Genomic DNA, 27,927 nt, shown 5'->3' on the forward strand with positions numbered 1-27,927 from the left:
CCCCAGCTGGCACCCCAGCCTACCCTCTTTCAGATGTCTCCATCCTGGATTTGGCCCCCACCTTCTACCTGACCACCTGATTCATAAACTTGCTGCTTATTTGAAATTAGTTCTTTTCTCCTCTGGACTTTGGCATCCCAGTCCCAGGAGGGTAAAAGCTGCATAGCTCCTGCAAATAAGGAGGCAAGATCAGGCATTCAGGGTACTAAATAATCAAATTGTGACCATTTATTAAAGTCTACTACATGCCAGGCATTTTACATACATCTCCTGCCACTATAATATCCCTTCAAGGTGCTCATTTTAGGCATGAAGAAACTGAGTCCCAGAAGTCATAAGTTAGCTCGCTCAGGGTCACAAAGCATCTTCATGATGGACCAGAATAAAACCCAAGTCTGTCTGATTTTCTCCACTGAATCGGCTTCCTCCCTATAGCCCCTGCTCCACTTGATAGTGCAGGTACCTGTCTCTATTTTGTTCCCATCAGTCTATGAATTTCCCAAGGCTTTACTTTTAGCTCTACAGAGTGCCTTACACAGGCCTGGCACTTTGTAGCAGCACAATTAAATAACTGCTGAATTGAATATCTGCTATGGCCCCATTCAAAGGAGCCTCATGAACCCATCCCTGGGCCAGGGTTCACAGAGCTTCACCTTTCCCTTCATCTGGTTGCTTTCTTCCATTTCTTTTTTCTTCTTCTTCTTCTTTTCTCCTTTCAGAATTTGATCCGACTCTTCTGGAAACTTTTCTTATTTAGCTAATGCATCAAGTGGACGATTTCCTTGGTAGCTGGGCTAGGACCCAAGGAGACAGACAGCTTACCATAGCCTTCCCGATCAAAGCTAAAACTTCTTTGAGGTTCACATGTACATCTACATGATAGCCAATTTCCCTTTGCTTCCAACCCCACAAAAAAGTAGAAGGAATGCTCTTTCTTACTTTCATCCTATCCTCCTCTAGATCCCCTCTCCTATGACAACCTAAAACATAACAATGCTCTCTTTTATTTCTCCTGTCAAGACAATCTATTATGTTCATGTTAAGCCAATTTCACCTAAATAGAAATAATGGAGCAATGTAGGATAGAAGACGACAAAGAACACCCTGGAATTCACTCTGGACTCTTCCTCCTTACGGCGATCCTGGGACCCTATATCCCTAGCGTAGTCAGTGTGACAAAAAACATGGACTCTGGAGTTAGGTGTTGGTTCAAATCTTGAATGTAACTGCTAGCTCTGTGCCCCTGGGCAAATCTGTTAACTTCTCTTGAGATTCTAGTTCTGTACTAAAAAGATATGAATAATACTATCTACCTAGACTTGTTTGAAGAATAAATGAGATAACACGTATAAAGAACCAGGTCCTAATCCTGGCACACAGAGTAAGCAATCAGGAAATATTTATTCCCTTCGCCCCACTTCCACGTAAGCTCCAATACTCACAGGCTAGAGGCAAGATGCATTGTTAACAAAAGGTAGAGTGGTATAATAAGGTATAAAAAGAAGATTCCTGATGCAAGAAAAGGGTATCTTGTTACCACAGAGTTGTTTAAATAACCAAAGCAAAACCAAAACACAAAAACCATTATTCTTAACTCTGGAGATTAAAGAGTACAGACTGTTCGGGTTATCACAAGTTCCAACATGAGGCAATAATAAAAGGCTTTCATCTCATCTTTATTCCTGACCTGATCATTATCAAACGTTTACATCTTCAGAAATGGCCTTTCCTGAATCACCTGAAAAGAAGTAAATATTCATCGACAAAGACACCATGTGCCAAAAAGCAGTGATGAGCTAATGCTGTGGGAAGAATATAAATTGCTTCCTAGAAGCTTTGGGAATGTGGGGAAGCTGGAGGGAGGAGATGAGGAGGACTGAGAAAAGAAAGGGAAAAAAACCAATTTGGGTAGGAAAGGCCTATATCTAAATTTTATACACTGTCAAATGATTCGGAACCAAAATCTGCTACTTCAAAAAACTTCTCATTAATCTACTGGCTCTACAAATATTCACATTAAAGTTGACCTCTGATACTCTGGAATTGGTATTTATATATTCGACAATCCTAAACACTGATTTTTTAAAATCTTAAGCAATTCTCCATCTGCCTAATATTCAGATCATAGTACTACCAATTGTTAATTCACTGAGACCTGCTGTGGCAGACACAGCCAGGAAAGAAACAGAAGAAAGAGACAAAGCACGAGTGTGCTGCAGACAGGGGTCTAGCTAGAACGCCACAAGCCTGGCTGGCAAGTGCCACTTCACCTGCTCTGATCCACTCCTGACCTTCCAAGGATCAGGCAAGTACAACCTACCTCTCCGAGACCTACACAGCCACGGACATATTTACTAGCCTCATACGATTCGAAATCCATCCTACAAACATATCCTAAAAATGCCCTCCATGTAGCAGCTCCATGGCCGCGGACAAGAGTCTGAAGGAACAGGCTGTCTTCCATCTCCCCCTGCAGCTGACCTGTCTGTTCACAGGTGTAGCCAGGTAGCTCTGCCTCTTAGTAGACCCTGCCTTCCATATTCCATGTGTAAAATATGTCAACCAATGTCAAAACCTATGAACTAAGACAGTTTGACTTTTACTGCGATTTCCTAATACACACAATTTCTGCCAAATAATTGAGGCAGGGCCTCTGAGTACATTCTTCCTACAGTGACCAGGGACACCCCATTTTCACTCCACACACAGCAGCTGCTGGGGACCCTTTTCTCATCTTTCTCACCAGGCACATAAAGCAGAGCTATGTTGCCTCTTCATCTATCTTCCAGAGCTCCTGTCTGAACAAAGGGAAACAGAGAGGTGACACAGGGTTGACTAGAAAGCATTTAACTGTGGACTCTGTGACATTTGCAAAATTCTACAATGTGAGGCAAGTTGAACCTCTCAGAACCTTAGTTTCCTCATCTGTGAAATGGTGATTAGACTACCACCCTTACAGGATTGATGTGAGAATTAAATTATATAATTTATTTATATAACAATTTATATATAATTATATGTTAAATTATATAACTAAACTATAGACTTAATAGGACAACAGATCACTTTCAAAAGCTTAATCAGCATACAGGAGACATCCAATAGGGGTAAAAGTCAAAATGCTAAGGCATATACCAGGGACTAATACTGCCAAAAGCAAAAAGAAGAGGAGGGTTTCGGCAGTTGCTGCTTCTCCCTCATCTCTGTGGCTGCACACCAATTTATTCATCCAGAAAATCAAGGGGTCCTAAGTATAGTAAAACCTTCCTGGTTTTGGTCATCCCAATTAGGCCTTAATTGCATTATGAGTAAGCAAGACTTGACCTAACCTCTACCATCTGTAGTGTACTAGTAACTCTCAGAGTATTTTCCTAGCTGGGTATTCATCCTTCCCATTATGAGACATTCAAGGCACTCTGCACTCGGGCACCAACCTACTTCTCTAGCACAGTCAGCCCTCGGTACCTGCGGATGTAGAACCCACAGATACAGAGGGCTGACCATGGGACTTGAGCATCTGCAGATTTCGGCATCCACGGCAGGTCCTGGAACCAATCCCCCGGAAATACCGAGGGAGGCCTGTTTCACCCTTAAGAAATACACGTCTTGCTCTAGCTGTACTGGAGTTCCTACCAGCACCTCCCCAGCCTCCACCCAACACCTGCCTTTCCAGCCCCACACTTCTGCTCACGCAGTACTGCGTGGCTGGAATACCCACCCTTCTCTTTCCCACCTCTCCAAATCCTACCCACTGGTCAAGTCCTGGCCTAAGTATCCTTTCCACTATGAAATCTCCCAAGCAACTCTGTGTGATTTTAGTTCCTGAGACTACCACAACCTTTATTACTGGTGCCAGTCTGGATAGATACTTTGTGACCTTTGAGTGATGACAGATGTTGAAAGCTCTTTTGAGGGAATGTGTTAAAAGGGCCTCGGCATTGCTATTATTAATGCCATATAAATGCCTAATGTTATTATAAATGCTATGTGATTCCTATATAAGTGAAAGCCATTACTATTAATATAAACATTTCACACTTCCCCTCCTCCTTTGGTCTAATCTCATCACAGTAGCCAGGGTGGTCCTATTAAAACTAAATCAGATCATGTCACTCCTCTATTCAAAATCCTCCAACTCTCTTCCTCTTAAAAGTTGTCCCTAATCTGCCCCCACCCCATTACCTCTACGGCCCCATCTCATTTCAGGCACTCCACTCCCACCTGCCACACTGGCCTCCTTGCTGGTTCTTGAACACACCAGGCACACTCCCACTTCAGGACCTTTCCACTTGCTCTTCCCTCAAGAAATCAGTATGGCATCTTTGATACTAATCTCCAACTCGGGGCTGAGTCCAAACTACTCAAGCATTTCCATCATTTTCTCCCCTACTTCTATTCCTTTTTCTTTTCTGCCTCTTAAAACACCTTAAAATGTGGGTAGAGGACTCCCATCAGAACTTTTAAAAAGATAATATATTTTATGTTTCCTACACCTGGAAGAAGTTCCTTTAAATGTGATTAGTCTTCTGCGAAGTAACTTTAGACCTAACGACCACATGACACAGTTTCACAGGACTTCCTCAGGGTGAATCAGAGAAGTTTAGTGGCAGAACTAGGATAGACAACTCTAGCTTAAAAACTGAGCACATGAAAACTGAGGTCATGAAAAGTGAACTATATATAAATAGCTAGCAGCAGTACCCATAACAAAACACACATTTTTTTGGCTATATTCCATTTCAGTGCTCTTCTGTAAGGAATTATACTATAATCAAGGGCTAGCTAACCTCCCCACATCCTATTTAAAAGTCCAAGTTATTCCAGTGAGATGCCAGTTATTTAACTCTAAAAAGCCTGGTAACTGTTATAGCAGCAGCAACCAACTGATAATACAAAACATGTCCTCTCTCTCCCCAAATGAGAGAACTACTAAGTAAAGGGAAAGATCATGTCCTTACTTCAGGAGAAGCCTAGAACCAGAAGAGAGTCTGCTAGGATGGAATTATTCAGGAGGAGAAGTTTGGAACTAGGAAGCAACACATCCTTTTAAGGAAACGGGTAAAGGAGTCCAAAATGAACGAATTGTAGATTCAGGCACTGGGCAGAGATAGCTAGACCAAAGTCCTCAGAACCTAACTCTGGAGCTAGACTCTGAGCTGCACCATAGCCCACCCCAAAGACTGCATAGACTCTAGTTCGGTGTCAGAAGCTACAGTAAAATGGGTTGTGTTACACAAAAGGAGGCTGACTTAAGAGTTATATAACCAGTATGATGACATATCCTGAAGGGATATGAAAATAAATTCATTCATCTATTCACTATTTACTAGATTGCAGTTAAGAAAATGTGGAAGGCAATCAAGGATTGAATATTTACCAGCTGGGTAGTATGTGGCAAGTTTCTCAGCCCCTCTATGAAATGGAATATACACAGCATCTGTCTCAGAGGGCTGTTTTAAAGATTAAGTATGGAGTACTTAGGGCAATGCCTAAGCATAAAAAATATTGTCTGGTATTTTGTTATTATTATTACTGGTTGGATGCCTATTATGGACCAGGAACTGATAAATACTGACACAACTATAAATAAGACAAGTGGTTTCTACCCTCAAATAGCTGAGAATCTAAGGTAACAATGGCTACATATGGTTTACTTAGGTTACATTACAACTAATCAGTCATTTACTGAATGATAATTCATTAAGGGGTGAGAACCTGGACTCTGGAGTCCAACCCATCTGGGTTAAAATGCTTTAATGACTTACTAGCTATGTGACCTTGGCAGAGCTATGAGTGAATGCACCATGTCTCTCTGGAGCATGATGCCTGGCACACAGAAACAGGCTCAATGCATGTCTTCAGAATGCATTCAACTTAAACTTTCTAAGCCTCAGCCTCCTCATTTATAAAACAGTGATAATAAAAGAACTTCAAAAGAGTGTTATGAAGAATTAGGCAATTCAACAAAGGACAGTATTTTCAACAAAAGGTAATGGAACAATTGGATATCTATATTAAAAAAACACATACACAGGAAAAAGAATCTTCATCCAGACCTCACACCACATATAAAAATTATTACAAAACAGGCTATATACCTAACTATAAAACCTAAAACTGTAAAACTTCTAGAAGAAAATATAAGAGAAAATCTTTGTGACCTTGGGTTAGGCAAAGATTTCTTAGACACAGCACTGAAAGCACAACCCATAAAAGAAAAAAAAACTGGTAAATTAAACTTCATGAAAAATTTAAAATTCTGCTCTTCAAAAGAGATTAAGAAAATGAAAAGCAAGCCATGACTGAGAAAAACTACTTGCAAATCACACATCTGATAAAGGACATGTATCCACAATATACCGATATAAGGAACTCTCAAAACTCATTAAGAAAACAACTCAAGTTTTTGAAATGAGCAAAATATTTGAATAGCCATTTTACCAAAGAATACATACAGATGGCAAATAAACACATGAAAAGATGCTCAACATCATTAATCATTAGGGAAATTAAAACCACAATGAGACACCACTACAGATCTATTAGAATGTCTAGAATTTGAAAAACAAAGACAAACTGACGACACCAAGGGCCAGGATGCAGAACAATTAGAACTCTCATACATGGCTGGGGGTTACGCAAAATGGTACAGACACTTTCGAAAATAGTTTGGCAACTTCTAACAAAGTTAAATATACACTTACCATACAGCCCAGAAATTCCACTCCTAAGTATTTACCCAAGTGAAATGAAAACTTATGTTCATACACAAACTTTTAAACAAATGTTTTAGCAGCTAACACAAAACACCTAAAAACTGATAACTATGCAAATAACTTTCAGTTGATGAATGGATAAACAAACTGTGATGTATCCATAATGGAATACTACTCAGCAGTAAAATGGTACAAACTACTGATACATGCACACCACAGAATCTCAAATGCAACATGGAATCTCATATGCAGTATGTTAAGCGAAAGAAGTCAGACCAAGAGCTACATAACATTATGTATCATTATATGACATTCTGGACACCATATGGATAGAAAACAGATCTTTGTAAGGGGAGAGAGGTTCAATGCAAAGGGACATAGGGAGATTTTGGGGGGTAATACAATTATTTTATACCTTGAATATGGTGGTTACATAACTGTAATAGTTGGTTACATAACTGTATGCATTTGTCAAAACTTGCAGAACTGCACAGGAAAAGGGGGGCATTTTACTGTATTTAAATCATATGTTAATTTTTTTTTTTTTTTTTAATGGAAGGGAAAAAAAAAGAATCACAGATAAAGATAAGCTCCAGAGATTCTACAAATTCTAGCCCGGGCAGTTATGGGGATGATGATGTCATTATCTGGAGAGGATACGTTACTTGGGCCAAAGCCATAGGCCAGAGCCCAACCTCTGATGAAAGTACAGAAGCATGTTCTGTCACCACCCTTCACTATTCATTCCCCACTTGCTCTGTTGCTTTTTTGGGCTTGGGTGAACATGCACTAATTGGCCACTGGAAAAAGGCACTTAGGGGAGTTAAGAGGCAGCCAGGCTCTCCACAGAGCCCTACTGAAAAAAGAAAAAAAAAAAAGGCCTTCATAAATCACAGTATCAAATATGAATGGAGCCTGAGAAGCTACCAATGCAAACCTCCTGCTTCCTGGAATTGAATCATATCAGAGGGGGCTATTTAAACTTTTCTTAAAACAGCAAAGAAACCAAGCAGGGTGAAAGGGAGCTAGATGCATCTGAGTTTAATCCAAGAATCCTTTAAGAGTACAGTTTAGTGATTTCTCAAAGTGCAATCAGCCAAGGATGGACTGACACCATGTCCAATCAAAGTGAAATCTAATAAGTAGCCAATTTAAGTTTGGTTTTCACAGTTAAAAAAGAAGTAATATTCACAACTTCTGAGTCTGCTTATTAACTAGTGGAAGATAAGTCAAAAAAAACAATAAAACCATAATTTTCATTTTAAAGAGAAAAAGTGAAAGAAAAAAAAGGCAACATACACTTTCCTTTACAAATGCTGTAAAGCATGTTGTAATGGAAAGAGTATTTGAAACAGAAGGTCACCTGGATTTTAATCCCAACTCTGCAAATAATTTGAACGCTGACTGGTGACTAAGTATACCACTTATTGTCCTTAATCTTAGAAACAGAGATTAAAGAGATACGGCATGTAGGGCTTCCCTGGTGGCCCCAGTCCAGGAAGATCCCACATGCCGCAGAGCGGCTGGGCCCGTGAGCCATGGCCGCTGAGCCTGCGCGTCCAGAGCCTGTGCTCCGCAACAGGAGAGGCCACAACAGTGAGAGGCCCGCGTACCGAAAAAAAAAAAAAGAGAGATACGGCATGTAGAATTTATTACAATAAAATGTGAAAGCAATTAGGAATTATTAAAAATACTACAGAGGGGAAGAGTACCAATGACATCATTATCAACTAACCCTGCTAGCAAAACAGTACTGTTTAACCAGAACTATAATGCACTACTTAACACAAAAAGAAATTCCACTGGAAGAATTTTCAAGATGTTACGTATGTTAGGCTGACATACGTTGTAACATTCCAGCATACTCAGGCACTTCAAAGTTTTTTGTAAGTAGCCTGAAACGTGGGAAAAAAAAAAAAAAAAAACCTAAATATTTCTTATAAGATACTATAAGAGATTTGAACTGCAGATCTCTGAAAATGCAAACAGCAGCTTTTATTTCATTTTGACTATCCAGTTCTCATTTGAAGGGGCCAAAAAGAAAAGGCATCTCTGAATCGGGTCTATAACATGTCATAATGATTCTTTAATCTAGATTTTTAGAAATGAAGGAAACTCAGGCCACATCCAAAGTCAAAACTGGTACACCATGTTGATCCTTATATCCTGGCCCTTCTTCACAGCTATTAATGAAAGAAACTGATATTTACTAAGCATAGATGTGAAGCGATGAATCAGATACTTTACATTCACTGGATTATTTCATTCCAACAACTCTAAAGAGATAGGTATTTCTATCCCAAGCACATAAGAAAACTGAAGCTCAGAAAAGGTAAACAACTCATTCAAAATCACACAGGTAGCAAGCATCAGAATTGTGACTCCGACCAAGATCTGAGACTCAGCTACTCATCTTCCTTCTATAACATGCAATCCTCAGGTATACTTACATACCCATCCTCCTACCCCACAAATAAAAAATGATGTTTCCTCTAAAAGACAAACAACAATAGTGGCAAATAAATGTCAGGGAAGGGGAAACAATGAATTACTAACCTATTAATAATATTAGTATGGAATATTAAATTCTCATATTGATTCACAATAAAGGTAGAATGGGTATTATCATTTGTTTACATCTGAAGAAATAAAAGCTCAAGAGAAGTTATATACTTTCTTGCAAATTAAAAAAAAAGATACTACCATATTCTAGAAAAGAGCTTTATAGTTTCCAAAGTGTTTTTTTACCAGTCCATACAGCAATATACAGCAATCCGATCAAGCAAATATTTATTAAGCAATGACCAGGATTCATTCTAGGAGCTTGGGAAACGTGAGTGAAAAATACAGGCAGAGATCCATACCCTCATGGAACTTACATTATAGCAGGGGAGACAGAAAATAGGTAATATATATAAATATAAATAGAAAAGTAGAATAAGAGGGTTTGGGAGTATCAGAAGAGGAAGAGCAGGCTGCAATTTTAAATAAGGTAGTCGGGATAGACCTCCTTGAATAGGTAACATTTGAGCAAAAATTTATAGGCATAAAGGAATTAGCCACACAAAGTATCTGGCAGTATAATGTTCCAGGGAGAGGAAATATCCTGTCCAAGAACCTAAAGAGAGAGCGTGCCCTGTATTCTAAAGGAACAGCAAGGAGGTCTGTGTAGATGCAGTGAGGTGAGGGAGAAGAGAAGCAAGACTTCAACCTGGAGGACGAGAGGGGGATAGATCCTGTAGGGCCTTGCCAGGACTTTGGGACCTGGAGAGACATGGGGGAAGGGGAGCAAAAAGAAGAGTGACATGTTCTGACTTACCTTTTACAAGGAATATACTGTCAGCTCTTGAGAACTGACTAGGGGTGGGATGGGGGGATGAGTTAAACCAGGGATACAAGTACAGAAGACTAGGCAGTAATCTAGGCAAAAGATGTTGGTAGCTTAGATGATGGAAGTTACGCAGATGGTGAAAAGTGATATTCTGAAGGCAGAACCAACAGAATTTGCTAACAAACTGGATACTGGGTATAAGACGGAAGAGTCAAGGATGACTCCAAGGCTTTTGAACTGAGAGGCTAGAAGGATGGAGGCTCCATCAGCTGAGATGCAGAGGCTGTGGAGGTGGAAGAGACTTTGGAGAAAATAAAGGAGTTCAGTTTTTGACATGTCAGCCAGAGATGTCAAGTGGGCTACTACATATAAAAGTCTGAGTTCAGGACAGAGGTCTTTAAAATTTGAGAATTTTAAAACATATAAATAGGGTTTAAAAGCATGAAATTCAAACTTCTCAAGCTGAAAAAGATCTTTCATGCAAGTCACCCTCATCACTGTTGAAGATAAAGGCTAAAGAAATGCAGTGATATGTCCAAGGTTAGACACATATAAAGCAACTGTAACACAGCTGGTATTCTTTAGCCTGGAATTTTCTTGAGAACACTGCATTGACATCTAGCACAATAAATAAAGGATTATTCTTTGAAGGCTAAATAAAAGGGGTTCAACTTCCAGAAAAGACTCCCCAAAAACTGTGGATAAAATATGGAACCACTGTCTCCCCCTTTTCTTAAAAAGCATTATTGAAAGATGTGAAATGTATAGTTTGAAGACAGCCTCTTCAATAAGTGGTGCTGGGAAAACTGGACAGCTACGTGTAAAAGAATGATATTAGAATACTCCCTAACACCATACACAAAAATAAACTCAAAATGGATTAAAGACCTAAATGTAAGACTAGACACTATAAAACTCTTAGAGGAAAACACAGGAAAAACACTCTTTGACATAAACCACAGCAAGTCCTTTTTTGACCCACCTCCTAGAGTAATGAAAATAAAAACAAAAATAAACAAATGGAACCTAATGAAACGTAAAAGCTTTTGCACAGCAAAGGAAACCATAAACGAGACGAAAAGACAACCCTCAGAATGGGAGAAAATATTTGCAAATGAAACAACAGACAAAGGATTAATCTCCAAAATATACAATCAGCTCATGCAGCTCAATATCAAGAAAACAAACAACCCAATCAAAAAATGGGTGGAAGCCCTAATAGACATTTCACCGAAGAAGACATACAGATGGCCAAGAGGCACATGAAAAGATGTTCAACATCACTAATTATTAGAGAAATGCAAATCAAAACTACAATGAGGTATCACCTCACACCAGTCAGAATGGCCATCATCAAAAAATCTACAAACAATAAATGCTGGAGAGGGTGTGGAGGAACGGGAACCCTCTTGCATTTTTGGTGGGAATGTAAATTGACACAACCACTATGGAGAACAGTATGGAGGTTCCTTAAAAAACTAAAAATAGAACTACCATGTAACCCAGCAATCCCACTACTAGGCATATACCCTGAGAAAACCATAATTCAAAGGACACATGTACCCCAATGTGCACTGCAGCACTATTTACAATAGCTAGTTTATGGAAACAACCTAAATGTCCAATGACAGATGAATGGATAAAGAAGATGTGGTACACATGTACAATGGAATATTACTCAGCCATAAAAAGGAACGAAAACTGGGTCATTTGTAGAGATGTGGATGGTCCTAGAGGCTGTCATACAGAGTGAAGTAAGTCAGAAAGAGAAAAACAAATATCGTATATTAACGCATATATGCAGAATCTAGAAAAATGGTACAGATGAACCTATCTTCAGGGCAGGAATACAGACGTAGAGAAGGGACATGTGGACACAACGGGGGGGCGGGGAAGGAAGGGTGGGGCAAACTGAGAGATTAGGATTGACATATAAACACTACCGTGGGTAAAATAGATAGCTAGTGGGAACATGCTATAAAGCACAGGAAGCTCAGCTCGGTGCTCTGTGATGACCTAGATGGGGTGGGAGGGAGGGGATATATGTATACATATAGCTGATTCATTTCACTGTACAGCAGAAACTAACACAACATTGTAAAGCAATTATACTCCAATAAAAAAATTTTTTAATAAAATATATATAGTACATTGTAGGCACTCCATAAATGTCTAATAATAAATGAACAAATTTGCTGTGAAACAGTCTAAGCTTACTGTGACTATCTGACAATCCAAATCCACTCATCAAAGTGGTTACAGTTAAATATTTTTACTTACCTGATATTTAAGCCAATGAAGTTTGTCCATGTGAAAATGTAATCTCCACCAAAGACCATTCCGATATAAGTTATTAATATATTCTAAAAAGAAAAATGGCAATATACTGTTTCATAGGTTTAACTGAACTTTTTCAATATTCATATAAACTCATCCATACAAAGACACAAACATATATCCTTAAAATACAAAAACAAATAAACAGAAAATAACAAAAACCCAACGACCCTAAAATGAGTGTAGTATGAGCATGAACATTAACTAATTAAAAAACAATGACATCAGTCTCTTCCCAGTCTCTCTCTGAAAGCTAAATGCTTTCACCAATACTAAAGAATACTAAAAAGATTATCAAACTTTCCCTGCCCTGTGGCACACACTGACATTATCAATCTAGATAGAAAAGCACTGCTCTTACTAGGGGCAGAAAACACCAAGGCACGTTTAGCAATCTCAGAGAAGAGTGCTTCTTTCCTCCCGCAGAGGCAGCAGTTGACTTGCCAGGGGAGAGTGAAGAAGGAAAATCTGCTTACATGCAAAGCATCTTTCCCTCTTTCTTGAAAAGGAAAGAAGGGATGGTGGGGAATTTACCAACTCAAAGACTGTTTCTAGAGCAATCTTCCTTGGCACCTTAAAAAACCACAGGGGAAGTCATCTCAAAGTAGCGTACCTAAAATCACCTCTCCCAACTCCCTTAAACTCCCAGGTGTAAACATCTTCTGCTTATCTCACTCCCTTTTTGGCTTGTGAGATCTTAGTTCTTAGACCAGGGATAGAACTGGGCCCAGGGCAGTGAAAGCGTCTGACTCCCTTTTAATTATCCTCAGACCGTAAAGGTGAAATAAAGTTTTCCAGGGCTTCCCTGGTGGCGCAGTGGTTGAGAGTCTGCCTGCCAATGCGGAGATCCCACATGCTGCGGAGAGGCTGGGCCCGTGAGCCATGGCCGCTGAGCCTGCGCGTCTGGAGCCTGTGCTCCGCAACGGGAGAGGCCACAGCAGGGAGAGGCCACAGCAGTGAGAGGCCCGCGTACCGCAAAAAAAAAAAAAAAGTTTTCCGAAGTTTCATCTCTTATTCAGTTCTTCCCTAACCTCTCTTCTTTCACATTTAAGTCACTGCCTCCCTCTGTGCTATTACAACTGCCAGAAATGGTAAATGTCACAAATATTTTTAGTACCTGGGCTCTCTACGATTAGACCTGTGAAGCAGAAAGTATAGTGCCATACTGTTTTAAGAAGCCAAAAACAAACTTCAAAATTATTTTTTTAATGGAGTATGCTTTGAGAGAGCACTCAAAATTATGTCAGCCTCTTCTAGGTCTAAGGATGGAGACAGAAAGTTACTTTAGAGCACATTTTCTTATTATTTGAGAGGACAAAAATAAAATTAAATACCATGTAACAGTAAACAAGGCTGGTAGGCAACTTGGGGAAATGTGTAACAAGACCTCTTGGAATACAGAGATCCAGGGAAAAGAGAGATTAATTTGCATAAACTGCCCAAGGAATTTCAGAAAGGGAAAGGACAGAGAACTCAACCCTTGTTGCTCAAAATCAGTCAGAAGTTAGAAAAACTTTTTTTTAAATATTTATTTATTTATTTGGCTGCACCAGGTCTTAGTTTTGGCATGCGGGATCTTTAGCTGTGGCATATGGGATCTAGTTCCCTGATCAGGGATCGAACCCGGGTCCCCTGCATTGGAAGCACGGAGTCTTAGCTACTGGACCATCAGGGAAGCCCCAGAAGTTAGAAAACCTTCAAGTATATATTAGGGTATACTAACCAAGGTTTTCTATCAGAAAAGACACTCATGCTCCCAAAGTAGAACTTACCAGGAAGCACAGAAGAGTCTGCGCTGGTAGCTCAAAACTAAAACCGCAATCTCAGCCTTTAGCATACCTGAGACTCAGCTGGAAACCCTGATGATTTCCACGCCCTACTTTAGAGATTCTGATTCAATACATCTGAGGTGAGCCTAGGAATTTCCATGTTTAACTAGCTCTCCTAAGTAATTTTCCCACCACACTCAGGAGAAACAAGGAATGCTGACCCGGGGTTTATGGGGTTAGGATCCTCAAGCACAGAAGGAAGCTTGAAGCCTGCTGGGGAACACTAACTGAGCTACAAGGGTTGTAACTGGGAGGCTAATGAAAGAAGCTCCACTGTGGCCTGAGACACTCCAAACCAGCAAGGACATCAGGGTACTCCCATCTGTCTGAAGGTATAAGACATCCTTTAATAGCAATACCACATGGCTGTGAGAAGCAACAGCAATTATAAACCACAGCTGACCCTTGAACAAAGCAGGGGTTAGGGGTGCAGTGGAAAATCCGACTGTAACTTATGGATGGCCCTCCTTACCTGTGATTCAGCATCTGTGGATTCAACAACCACAGATGGTGTAGTACTGTAATATTTACTACTGAAAAACATCCGAGTATTAAGTGGACCAGAGCAGTTTAAACCTGCATTGTTTGAGGGTCAACTATAATCAGATAATCCATTTTTTCCCCTCCCTCTAGAGTTTGGAAGTAAAACTGCTCCCTTTGGACTAAGTTCATACAGTTCTGTGGGGAGGAAGAAATATCAAAAGAAAAGTGCTGGACTTTATGTTAATGAGAGCATGACTGTATTTGTACCCCATGCTAATAATGATAAAGAACGTACACTAAGAAATTCTGAGCAAATAGGTTTAGTTATCTGCTAAATGACTTTCCCTCACCATCCTTCTTGGTTAAAAACATGGCACCAACTGTTCTGTCTCTCATGTTCTTACTGTTTTTTATTCTGAAAAGGCAAGTCATCTACTTTGCTCTTGAAGCACTCACTTTACAAAACCCGAAACAGGGCTGAGAGCTAATCTGGGGGCTGAAACTGTCTCAGCCAGGCCAGGCCTTTGAATGCCTATCTCTAGCTTTCACGGGAAGTCACACAACTGACTTGTTATAGTTTAATTTAGAATTCTATTCACACCAAACACTCCAAATCCATGATTTGAAGACACAGACCTTCTGAAGTTTTAACCCAAATCTAGTTTCTAAAATGAGGTCAGGCAGACACAACTCCACTGGGGGTGTAAAGGGAAACATAACAGAACAGTACAAACCTTGCCTCTGCAACCCCTTCCCTCGCTATTGACAAATGGGGCACCAGAAAGTTAAGTTCCAAGGGCAACTGCCCTCTTTCCTCCAAATGATCCAGGACCTACCTCTATCTTGCTTTTCTTAGAAAGCAAGCCTACCTCACTAATCCTTTTGGAATTCAGGGATGCTGTGGCCTCTTCGATCTTAAAGCACCAGAATCACAAAGTCCGATGAAAGAGACCTCAGGCTTCAAGTCACTAACTGCAGCTCAATATTCAAGTCAGCTTGGCTCTCCTGGCTGAAGACAAATGAGCCTCCCTCAAATAAAATGGATCAGGAGGAAATGACATCACTGGAAATGTCAGACACAGCTTTTAAAAGTGGGCCATTTAAGGTTTGGCTCACGCTTAGGAAAACTCCCTTGATTAGCTTTTGGCGGGCATCCTTTTCCTACAGAACAGCCAGAACTCAGCGAGGCAGAGAACAATTCTCATTGGGAGTTAAAGGGACAAACCTATCAGTACCAAGCTAGTCACCTGCTCTGTGAGAAACAGGGCTGACTCTCCTTCCTCTGCTCTGAGATGACACATTCTCCTTTTCCCATACTCCTCAGACCTAAGTTGCCTGGAAGTAGAGATGATGCTTTCCCTGAGTTCTTAAGGATTGTTCTAGAAACCACCCCACAAGTCGTCAAACTACCAAGGCAACACATGAGGAAATAAGAATGATGGGGCTTAAGGCCACAGACAGACTTATTTTAGAGGAACACTTTTCAAATAAAGAAGGCACCCAAAAGAGAACAGTATTTTTTCAACTCACCTTAATACAGCCAACTATTGTAGTTGTAAGAGCAGAGTTATACTGAGTGCAGAGTACTGTGGCATACATCAAGATAAATCTGGAAAAAAGAAGGAAAAGGTATCTTATAAGTAAGATTCAACTGCTGATTGTATAATAACCTCTAGCCAAGAGAAACAGCATTGACCACGCCAGTACATTCTACTAGTCACTGACTGACTGTGAGCTTTCCCTACTTCACTGCTGCTTATACTGCAGCTTCAGATTTTTTTAAAATTTCATTAAAGAGAAACACATGTACATTTAACGATCAGGTGCTTTTCCCAGCTACCGCACCAAACCCTTGAAGCCACCATTCACAATCATGAGTACTCTTTTTAGATCATAGTCTTAATTCACCTCACCCAGATAGAAAGCTCAGGACTCACAGACCCTGGCTCAGGTGTGCATGTCACCATGAGGCCAATATGATTCCAGACCAGGGTGAAGGCAAGAGAGATTCTTAAGGATGGAAGAAAAGCAAATGAGAACTACTTTAAGAGGGGATATAGTTCACTTAACAACAAAGTGGCAGCAGTCAGCAGCCCCAGATTTTACAATGAGGCTTCGAAGCCTGACTCAGTACCAAGGTATCATGTCAACCTTATTTTGAAGCATCCAATCACTATGTACCTAGCCTGTGCCGGATCTGGTCACAAATATCGAGTGAAATGACTGGTTGAGGGAAAAAAGCATTAGGGATATTTGGAGGTGAAGAGAAGAGGCAGTTAACAGCACATTTGCAGATACCCTCTTGCCTTCTACAACCTGGCAGGGAGAAGTCAGTCCTAAATTCAAAGGCTGCCACTGCTACCTACTAATTCTGCAAACTTAGACAAGTTACTTGAATTCTGGGCCTGCTTTCTCATAGGTAAGGGGACAACAATATCTGTCAAATGGTCAATGTAGAAATAAAATTAAATAATGCATGTTGAAATATAATGGTGCTTATCACATACTAGCTTATTGGGTAAATATTAGTTTTTTTCCTTCATCCTTCTAAGCATGACTTTGAGATCAGTTTGGTAGCCCTGAGGGCACATTCCCAAGGGTGGTGAAACCACTTGAATCTGGAGGTTTATCCTAAGCTGATACACTCAAGAGACAGAACAGGATACTAAGGAATGAGGCAAAAAGACGCTAGAACAAATCTGCCTCGAAAAACTATCTGTTAACAAGGCAGCAAAGGCTTACCCCATCACACAAGAGAGGGTGAACTGCAGAAGAAAGAGGGTGTCGGCCCAGCCTTCAAAATCCATTGCCTGTAATACACAAGAAAGCCCAGGACTTTAGAGCAGGCTCTCAACATCAGCTGTTCCACTCATTAACCCAAGTCCTGTGCGCCTGCTCCCACCACACTCTGACACATACATACATTTCCCTGCATCGCTCCAAGCATAGACAGTGACGTTCAAGAATGTCATATACATGGAGCTGAATCAACAAGCAGTTTTGTAAGGTTTTCTCCTTTCCAAAATATGTAAGGTGAGGGAGCTTTTGTACTTCTCCCTGTTGGTACAAGGAAACTGATATTTGCTTGAAGGCACAAGCCATGTCCTACTAATCTCAGCAGTTCTCCCAGATGGCTGGTATTAAATAAAGGCTTTCTCAAACCTTAAAATGTTATTTCTTCCCTGTAACGTGCGAAAGCTCATGTACAGCCTTAGTTACACAAATTCAGCTGAGGTCTGTCCAGGAAGAATTCCTATTTTAAAACAGTTGATTTTGTAAAAGCAAGATTTCTGTTGTTCTCTTTGTTTTGAAGCCAAAAGCAAAGGAATGAATAGAAATGACAGGTGCATTGATCATCTCATTTCTCATCCAATAGGGAGGGTTTGTCTCTCAAGTACATAATTTCTCTTGCAATACGAGTTTGTCAGGCAAATGTGAGAAACGCTCCACTTTTTCCCTCTCTGCCAACCTGTCCAGCTTCAACTCTTACCACTTCAACATAAATCTCACAGCACCAGGGCTCCAGCAATACCAGGCTCCTTGTGGTTTATAAAACGTAACCTGCAGTTTCAAACTCACATGCCTTCGCCTGGAATACCCTTCCCCTCTACATTCATCTGACTCCTGCTCCCCCATCAAACTAGAAGCCAAGCAGCTCCTTCGTGGGGCTTTCCCAGATCAAGAACACCTTCCTTTGTGCTTCATCAGTACTTCTCTTTAGTGCTCTTATCTCTCTGAACTGCAAATCTTTCTACACCACGTCTACAGACTGTGAGCTCCCTGGTGGAACCACATCAAATTAACTGAATCACATTCCGAACACAGCATTTGACAGAGAGTAGACATTCAATTTGTTTATGGTTCTTTGTTGAGGCGTAACATATAAAAAATAAAATTCACCAATTTTAAGTATGTAATTCAATGAGTCTTGAAAAATATATAGTCATGAAACCACCATTACAGTCATGATAAAGAAATTTCGTTCTAAAACCATGAAACCTAGAAGAGAACACAGGGAAAAGCTCCTTACCACTGTTCTTGACAATAATTTTTTGGCTATGACACCAAAAGCACAAACAACAAAAGCAAAGATAAGAGGGACTACATCAAACTAAAAGATTTCTGCACAGCACAGCAAAAGAAACCGTCAACAAAATGAGAAGGCAACCTACGGAATGGGAAAAAATATTTGTAAACCATATATCTGATAAGAGGTGAATAGCCAAAGTATATAAGGAACTCATATAACTCAACAGCAAAAAAAAAAAAAAAAAAAAGCCAAACAACCCAATTAAAAAATGGGAAAAGGAAGTGAGTAGACATTTCCCCCAAAAGGAGGCACAAATGGACAACAGGTACATGAATCAACAGAAAGACGCAAATCAAAACCACAGTAAGCACCCCACACCTGTTAGAATAGCGGCCATCAAAAAGACAAGAGATAACAAGTGCTGGAGAGGGTGTGGAGGAAAGAGAACAGTTGTGCGCTGCGGGTGGGAATGTAAATTTGTACAGCCAAGATGGAAAACACACACACAGACACATACACAATGGAGCATTATTTAGCCATGAGAAAGAAAATCCTGCTTTTTGCAACAACATAAATGGACCTTGAGGGCATTATGCAAAGTGAAATAAATCAGACAGAGAAAGACAGACACGGTCTGATCTCACATGTAAAATCTAAAAAAGCCAAATTCACAGAAACAGGGTGAATGGTGGTTGCCATGGGCTGGGGCTTGGGGGAAATGGTGAGAGGTTGGTTTTACAACTTATAAGATGCGTAAATTCTAGGGATCTAACGTATAAGCATGGTATTATAGTTAACACCACTATATTATATACTTGAAAATTACTAAGAGAGTAGATCTTAAGTGTTCTCACCACAAAAAAAAAAAGGCAGTTATGTGAGGTGATGGCAGGGTTAACTAATGCTACTGTGGTAATCATTTCCTAATACATAACTATATCAAATCAACCACTGTACAACTTAAACTTACACGATATTAAATGTCCATTGTATCTCAGTAAAGCCGGAAAGAAAGAAATATTTACCACCCTAGAAAGTTCCCTCCTGCCCCTTTACAGTCAATCCCCTCTCCCATTTACAGCCCCTGGGAACCTCTGATCTACTTTCTTACTAGAGTTTTACCATTCAGTAATTTCATATAAATGAGAGATTGTACAGTATGTACTCTTTTATATCTGACTTCTTTCACTTGACATAATGTGGATGGCTTGGTTCTTTCAGTAAATGCATCTTTAATTTTATAATGAACTGTCCAACTGTTTTCCAAAGTAGCTATAACATTTTGTATTCCCACCAGAACTGTTATGAGAGTTCCCGCTGCTCTACATTCATACATACATTTGGAATTGTTTCAGACCATCCAAGTGATTAAATAAATGGTAGCTCATTATAATTTTAAATTTTTTAGGTCATGAATCAATTTATTGGTCACAAATAGCATTCAAAAATAAAACAGAACAAAATAGAAAACAGGGTGTATTCCATGTAACAAGAAATATTTTTTCATGAAATTTTGCCTCATTTATGTGTGCATGGGAGTGTATACTGAATCACAATATAATTATTATTTCTAACTGTATGTAGAGGTCAAACATTTTGAGAAATACTGGTCTAGGGGATCAAATGTTATTTTTAGGGTTAAATGTTTAAAATATTTATACACTGACATGAAAATTGTAGTTTATCCCTGGTCGAAGCATGGCAAGACTCACACAGATAAAGCGGAGTAAAAAGTATTACAGGGCTTCCCTGGCGGCGCAGTGGTTGAGAGTCCGCCTGCCGATGAAGGGGATATGGGTTCGTGCCCCGGTCCGGGAGGATCCCACGTGCCGTGGCGTGGCTGGGCCCGTGAGCCATGGCCGCTGAGCCTGCGCGTCCGGAGCCTGTGCTCTGCAGCGGGAGAGGCCACAGCAGTGAGAGGCCCGCGTACCGCAAGAGTGTAAATGGGACATCTGCTACTCACCTTTAGCCCATTGTTCCATGTAGGTAGGGCCTGATGTTGCTTCATTTTCTGATTTTTTAAAAAATTTTTATTTGTCTTATTATTTATTTTCCTTATTTTTTTGGCTGCGTCGGGTCTTAGTTGCGGCACATGGGATCTTCGTTGAGGCATGCGGGCTTCTCTCTAGTTGCGGCGGGCAGGTTTTTCTCTCTCTAGTTGTGGTGCGCGGGCTCCAGGGCAAGTGGGCTCTGAAGTTGTGGTGCTCGGGCTCCACAGCGCGTGGGCTCTGTAGTTTGCGGCACGCAGGCTTAGTTGCCCTGCGGCATATGGGATCTTAGTTCCCCGACCAGCGATGGAACGCAAGTCCCCTGTGTTGGATGGCAGATTCTTTACCACGGGACCACCAGGGAAGTCCCCAGACCTAATACTCTTGAAGAAATAGAATACATTCTATTTCTACATTCTACACCAACATCTTTTGTCTTGAAACTTGTAGCACTTTCCTCTAAGTTCCGTTTCTTCTTTTTTAAAACCTTCATAAACTGATTACTGGATTTGAAGTCAAACCTGCATCCAGATCCCAAATCCACCATTCCCTATGTGTATCATTGTAATTTTAATTTGCGTTTCCCTAATCACTAATGAGGTTAAGCATCTTTTAATGTGCTTTTTTGCCATACTGTTTCTTTAGTGAAGTGTCTGTGCAAATCTTTTCCAAATTTTATTCAAGTTATTTGTCTTCTTACTACTGAGTTTAAATTAACAGTTTTAAAAAATATATTCTAGATACAAGTCCTTAATCATATATATTGGGTTGGCCAAAAAGTTCCTTTGGTTTTTAAGTAAAAATAAAAGACACATTTTTCATTTTCACCAAGAACTTTACTTAACAACGTATTCACCCTTTGGTTCCACTACCTTCTGCCATTTTTCAGGCAACTTCATAATTCCATCTTCCCAAACATTTCGTCTTTTTGAGCAAAGAACTGTTCCAGGTGCCTTTTACAGTTTTCCAGGGAACTGAAATTTTTTCCATTGAGAGAATTTTCTAAAGACTGAAGTAAATGGAAATCCGAAGGTGCAATGTCTGGTGAACACGGCGGATGAACCAGAAATTCCCAGCCAAGCCTTAACAGTTTTTGCCTGGTCATCAGAGAAACATGCAGCCTTGCGTGATCCTGATAGAAGATTATACATTTTTTGTTGACTAATTCCAGACTCTTTCGTCGAGTGCTGCTTTCAGTTGGTCTAACTGAGAGCAGTACTTGTTGGAATTAACTGACTGGTTTTCTGGAAGGAGTTCATAATAGAGGACTCCCTTCCAATCCCACCATATACACATCACCACCTTCTTTGGATGAAGACTGGCCTTTGGTGTGGTTGGTGGTGATTCATTTCACTTGCCCCACGATCCCTTCCATTCCACACTATTGAACAGTATACACTTTTCATTGCCTGTCACAATTTGTTTTAAAAACGGAACGTTTTTGTTACATTTAAGTAGAGAATCGCATGTGGAAATATGGTCCAGAAGGTTTTTTTCCACTTTAACTTATGTGGAACCCAAACACTAAAGTGATTAACATAACCAAGCTGATGCAAATGATTTTCAACGCTTGATTTGGATATTTTGAGTATGTTAGCTATCTCCCGCGAGGGATAACATTGTTCTCAATTAATGCCTCGATTGATCACTATCAACTTCAACTGGTCAACCTGATCGTGGAGCATCTTCCAGCAAGAAATCTCAGCACAAAACTTCGCAAACCACGTTTGACACGTTCGTTCAGTCACAGCACCTTCTCCAAACACTGTACAAATCTTTTTGTGCGTTGCAGATGCATTTTTACCATTCTTGAAATAATAAAGCATAATGTGCCAAAAATGTTGCTTTCTTCCCATCTTCAATATTAAAATGACTAGACAAAAACTCACCAATTTCGATATTTTTCTTTTAATGCACGCTGATATGGCAGCTGTCATACAATCTAACAAAACAATCTAACAAAATTGTTTTGAATGAAGTTAAAGACAACTAAGCACTACTAGAGCCATCTTACGGAAAAGACGAAATGAACTTTTTTGGCCAACCCAATATATATGAATGCAATGTACGCAATATATGATTATACAAGTATTTTCAGTCTGTGGCCTGCATTTTCTTAATAGTGTCTTTTGAAAAACAATTTTAGGGCTTCCCTGGTGGTGCAGTGGTTGAGAATCTGCCTGCCAGTGCAGGGGACATGGGTTCGAGCCCTGGTCTGGGAAGATCCCACATGCCGCGGAGCAACTGGGCCTGTGAGCCACAACTACTGAGCCTGCGCATCTGGAGCCTGTGCTCCACAACAAGAGAGGCCCGTGCACCGCGATGAAGAGTGGCCCCTGCTCGCCGCAACTAGAGAAAGCCCTCGCACAGAAACGAAGACCCAACACAGCCAAAAATAAATAATTTACTTTTAAAAAAAGAAAATTTTAATTTTGATGGAGTCTAAGATCAATTTTGTGTTTTACAATTCTTGCTTTTTATGACTTTTCTATGAAACCCAATGTAACCCCAAATCACAAAGATAGTTTTCTATGTTTTCTTCTAGTTTTATAGTTTTAGCTCTACTTTTATGTCTATGATTCTTTTTGTATTAGTTTGCTAGGGCTGCTGTAACAAAGTACCACAAACTAAGTGACTTAATAAACAGAAATGCATTGTCTTACAGTTCTAAATGCTAGAAGTCCAAGATCAAGGTGTCAGCAGGGTTGGTTCCTTCTGAGGGCTGTGAGAGAGAATCTGTTCCACGCCTCTCCCCTAGCTTCTGGTGATTTGCTGGCAATCTTTGGTGTTCCTTAGCTTGCTGAGGCATCCTTCTGGTATCTGCCTTCATGTTCTCATGGCATTCTCTCTATGTTACTGTCTGTGTCCAAATTTACCCTTTTTATAACTGCACCATTGATATTGGATTTAGGGTCCATCCTACTCCATTATGATTTCATCTTAACAAATTACATCTGCAATGATCCTGTTTCAAAATAAGGTCACATTCTGATGCTGGGGGTAGGAGTTCAACATGACTTTGAGGGGAGGAACAACACAATGCAACTCAAAATACTTTTCAAATTAATTTTTGTGTATATCCTGAGGTAAGGGTCAAGGTTCATTTTTCTGCATATAGATGTCAAACTGTTCCAGCACCATTTGTTGAAGAGATTATCCTTTCCTCATTGATTTATTTAGTTACCTTCAACAAAAACAACTGACCAAATGGTCTATCTGTACTTCTTGATTCTCTGCTCTGTTCCATTCGTCTATGTCTACTCTTAATCCAATACCACACCATCTTGATTACAGTAGTTTTATAAAAGTCTTGAAATCAAGTAGATAAATCCTCCAACATTTTTCTTTTCTTTTTAAAAAATTTTTGTGTTTTTTTTTTTGCGGTACATGGGCCTCTCACTGTTGTGGCCTCTCCTGTTGTGGAGCACAGGCTCCGGACACGCAGGCTCAGCGGCCATGGCTCACGGACCCAGCCACTCCGCGGCATGTGGGATCCTTCCGGACCAGGGCACGAACCCGTGTCCCCTGCATCAGCAGGGGGACTCTCAACCACCGTGCCACCAGGGAAGCCGCCCCCCATTTTTTTTTTTTTTTTTGTGGTACGCGGGCCTCTCACTGTTGTGGCCTCTCCTGTTGCGGAGCACAGGCTCCGGACACGCAGGCTCAGCGGCCATGGCTCACGGACCCAGCCGCTCCGCGGCATGCGGGATCCTCCTGGACCGGGGCACGAACCCGTGTCCCCTGCATCAGCAGGCGGACTCTCAACCACTGCACCACCAGGGAAGCCTGTGTTTTTTTAATTGAAGTATAGTTACTTACAATATTGTGTTAATTTCAGGTTACAGCAAAGTGATTCAGTTATATATATGTTTTTTTCAGATTATTTTCCATTATAGGCTATTACAAGATACTGCATAGAGTTCCCTGTACTATACAGTAAATCCTTGTTGCCTCTCTATTTTATGTAATAGTAATTTGTATCTGTTAATCCCATACCCCTAATTTATCTCTCCCCCCGACTCCCTTTCCCTTTTGGTAACCATACGTTTGTTTTCTGTACCTGTTGAGTCTGTTTTGTATATAGATTCATTTGCATTATTTTTTAGATTCCACATATAAGTGGTATCATATAATATGTGTCTTTCTCTGTCTGACTTACTTCAGTTAGTATATTCTCTAGGTCCTCCAACATTGTTCTTTTTCAAATTTGACTATGATTAAGTCCTTTGCAATTCTATATAAATTTCAAAATCAGCTTAGTAATTGTACAAAAAATCCTGCTATGGGACTGGAACGGTGTTGAATCTACAGATCAATTACAAGAGAATTGACAGATTAATAATATCAAGTTTTCCAATTCATAAACATTCATAAATTAAAAAATCATTTATTTCAGTCTTTTAAAATTTCTCATTACTGTTTTATAAAGTTTTCAGTGTACAGACATTGACATATTTTGTTAAATTTTTCCCTGAGTATTTCATACTTTTGAAGCTTTTATAAATGGTATTATTTACTTAGTTGCCAAGTGTTCATTGCTGGTATATGGCAGTACAGTCCATTTTTATATGCTGACCGTATATCTTACAACTTTGCTAAACTAATTAGTTCTAATCACTCTTTTCTAGATTCTTTAGGGTTTTCTGCATATATGATCATGGTTTTTATAGAGATATTGTTAATTCTTCCTTTATAATCTCTTATTCTTACCTTCCTGCACTGATGGGGTCCTCGAGTATAATGCTGAATAGAACATTATATGAGAGCAGACATCCCTGCCTTGTTCTCAATCCTAGTGAAAAGGTATTCAGTCGTTCACCATTAAGTAAAATAGCAAAACATTATTTTGGTAGCTGTCCTTTATTAGGTTGAGAAAGTTCCCTTCTATTTCTACTTTGCTGAGAATTCTAAACGCATAGATGGGTGTCAACTTTTGTCAAATATATTTTCTCAAACTATCGACATGTTCTTCTACTTTATTCTTGCCAATATGATGAATTGCACTGATTAACAGATTTTCCAATTTTAAACTAACCTTAATTCCTAAGATAAACACAACTTGGTCATGATTTAGTGTCCTTTTTATATACTGCTGTATTTTTATGGACTATAGTTTTCTTCTCTCCTTGTAATGTTTCGTCAGCTAGTGGTAGAGGGTATGCTGGCCTCATAAATCATTGGGAAGTGTTCTTTTCTATATTCTGGAAAATTTTATGTAGAATTAGCATTGTTTCTTCCTTAAACATCTTGTAAAATTCTCCAGTGAAGTGATCAGGGCCTGGAGTTTCCTTTCTCGGAAGGTTTTAAACTAAAAATTCAATTTCTTTAATAAAGATAGGGCTAAAAACCAGGGCTTTTACTTATTTTAATTAAATAGAGCAAATTATTTAATAGAATAAGGCTATTCATGTTATCTATTTCTTCTTGAGTGAGCTTTGGCAGTTTTGTCTCTTTCATAAATTTGTCCATTTCATCTCAGCTTTTGAGTTTATGGTATATTGTTCATAAAATTCCCTTATTATCCTTTTAATATATGCAGGCTAGGTAATGATGCCCCTTTCTCATTCCTGATGTTGGTAATTTGTGTATTCTGACTTTCCGTCCGGATCAATTGGCCATGATTTAGCAATTGTACTGATCTTTTCAAAGAACCAGCTTTTAGTTTCACTGATTTCTCAACTGCTTTTCTGTTTTCTATTTCATTGATTTCTGCTTCCTTCTATTTACTTTGGGTTTAATTTGCTCTTATTTTTTCTAGCTTCTTAAGGGAGAGGCTTAGATCACTGAATTTAAATCTTTCTTCTTTTATAATACATATTAATCTCTAGTTTAATTCTGTGCTGATCAGCGAACATACTCTGTATGGTTTTGGTTCTTTTAAACTATTACCACTTGTTTTATGGCCCAGAATACAGTTTATCTTGGTGAATTGTTCCATGTGCACTTGAAACAAATGTGTATCCTCTTGCTATTGAGTGGAGTGCTCTACAAACGTCAGTTAGGTCGGCTTGGTTGACGGTGCTGTTCAAGTCTTCTCTATCCTTAATGACTCTGAGTTTGTTTTATCAATTACTGAAAGGAGAATGTTAAAATCTCCACTATAATTGTAGGTTGGTCTATTTATCCTTTCTGTTCTATCAGTTTTTGCTTCATATATTTTGAAGCTCTCTCATCAAGTACATACACACTCAGTATTGTTATACCCACTAATATTAACCCTTTTAGCATCATGGAATGTCCCTCTTTATTGTATAGTTTCCTTTATGCTTATTCTATTTAAGGTTTATTGAGTTCCTTGTGGGTGTAGGTTTAGAGTTTTCATCAAATTTGGAAAAAATTCAGCCACTATTTCTTCAAATATTATTTTTCTCCCCCACCCCGCCCCATTTTCAAATGTTAGACCCTTAATATTATCCTACATGTCATTAATAATCTGTTCGTTTGTTTTCTAGCCTTTTTTTCTGAACTTCATCTTGAATAGTTTCTATTACTATTTGTTTAATTCACTGAACCTTTCTTGTATAGTACCTAATCTGTTTGATACCTTCTGCTTTATTTTTCAATTCTGATTATATTTTTCATCCCTAAAAGTTTCACTTGGGTCTTTTTTCTTGTATCTTTCTTTTCTCTTCTCATCCTTTCTCAACAGTCCTTCACTGCTTTCAATGTACAATTCGACATCTACTAAGTTCCGATCACATGCCAGGCCCCATGGTAGGCCTCAGAGCACTAAGCTGAAGATGGTTTAGCCAGGTTTGCTGATACTGAAGGGACAAACGGCAGCAATAAAAACGTACCACCTTATATTTATTATGCTCTAGGCTCAGAAATATTAAGTAACTTTACCAAAATTATTCAGCTAGTAAATACTTGTTCAGCTCCATAACCTTCATCCTGCTCTCTGGACTACTGGGGAAAACCAAAGACAAGGCAATATATTCTGAATTTTCTCCTAGATGGTTCCACATGGTTACTGAGTCAAAAAGCGGAAGTTCTAACTCTATCTCTGCCATTAATTTTCTGTGAGGCCATCATAAAGTCATTTAACCTTTCTAAACCTCTACCTATATTACAAATATAGAAAACTACTCCATCTGTCTCTTGTGAGAATCAATCGAGAGAATAAAATACAGACTCTTTAAATGTATACATAATTTACATTCAGACAGATTATTCACTTAAACTTCTATCACTGTTATCTCTCAGTGATAGA

At 39.5% G+C, this 27,927-nt stretch overlaps 1 protein-coding gene across 1 annotated transcript in view; it reads right to left on the reverse strand.

The window, feature by feature from the left end:
- The window catches only part of SLC35D1 (solute carrier family 35 member D1), a 49,867-nt gene that overhangs the window by 1,862 nt on the left and 20,078 nt on the right, over window positions 1-27,927 (reverse strand). Inside the window, exons 9-11 of the mRNA XM_007460098.1 lie at window positions 17,439-17,506; window positions 16,227-16,305; window positions 12,328-12,410 (exon numbers count right to left, since the gene is read on the reverse strand). Coding sequence (XP_007460160.1) covers window positions 12,328-12,410; window positions 16,227-16,305; window positions 17,439-17,506 — 230 coding nt within the window. The remainder of the gene's footprint in view (window positions 1-12,327; window positions 12,411-16,226; window positions 16,306-17,438; window positions 17,507-27,927) is intronic.

Source organism: Lipotes vexillifer, unplaced genomic scaffold (assembly GCF_000442215.2).
Source record: "Lipotes vexillifer unplaced genomic scaffold, Lipotes_vexillifer_v1.1 scaffold134, whole genome shotgun sequence".
Lineage (NCBI taxonomy): Eukaryota > Metazoa > Chordata > Mammalia > Artiodactyla > Lipotidae > Lipotes > Lipotes vexillifer.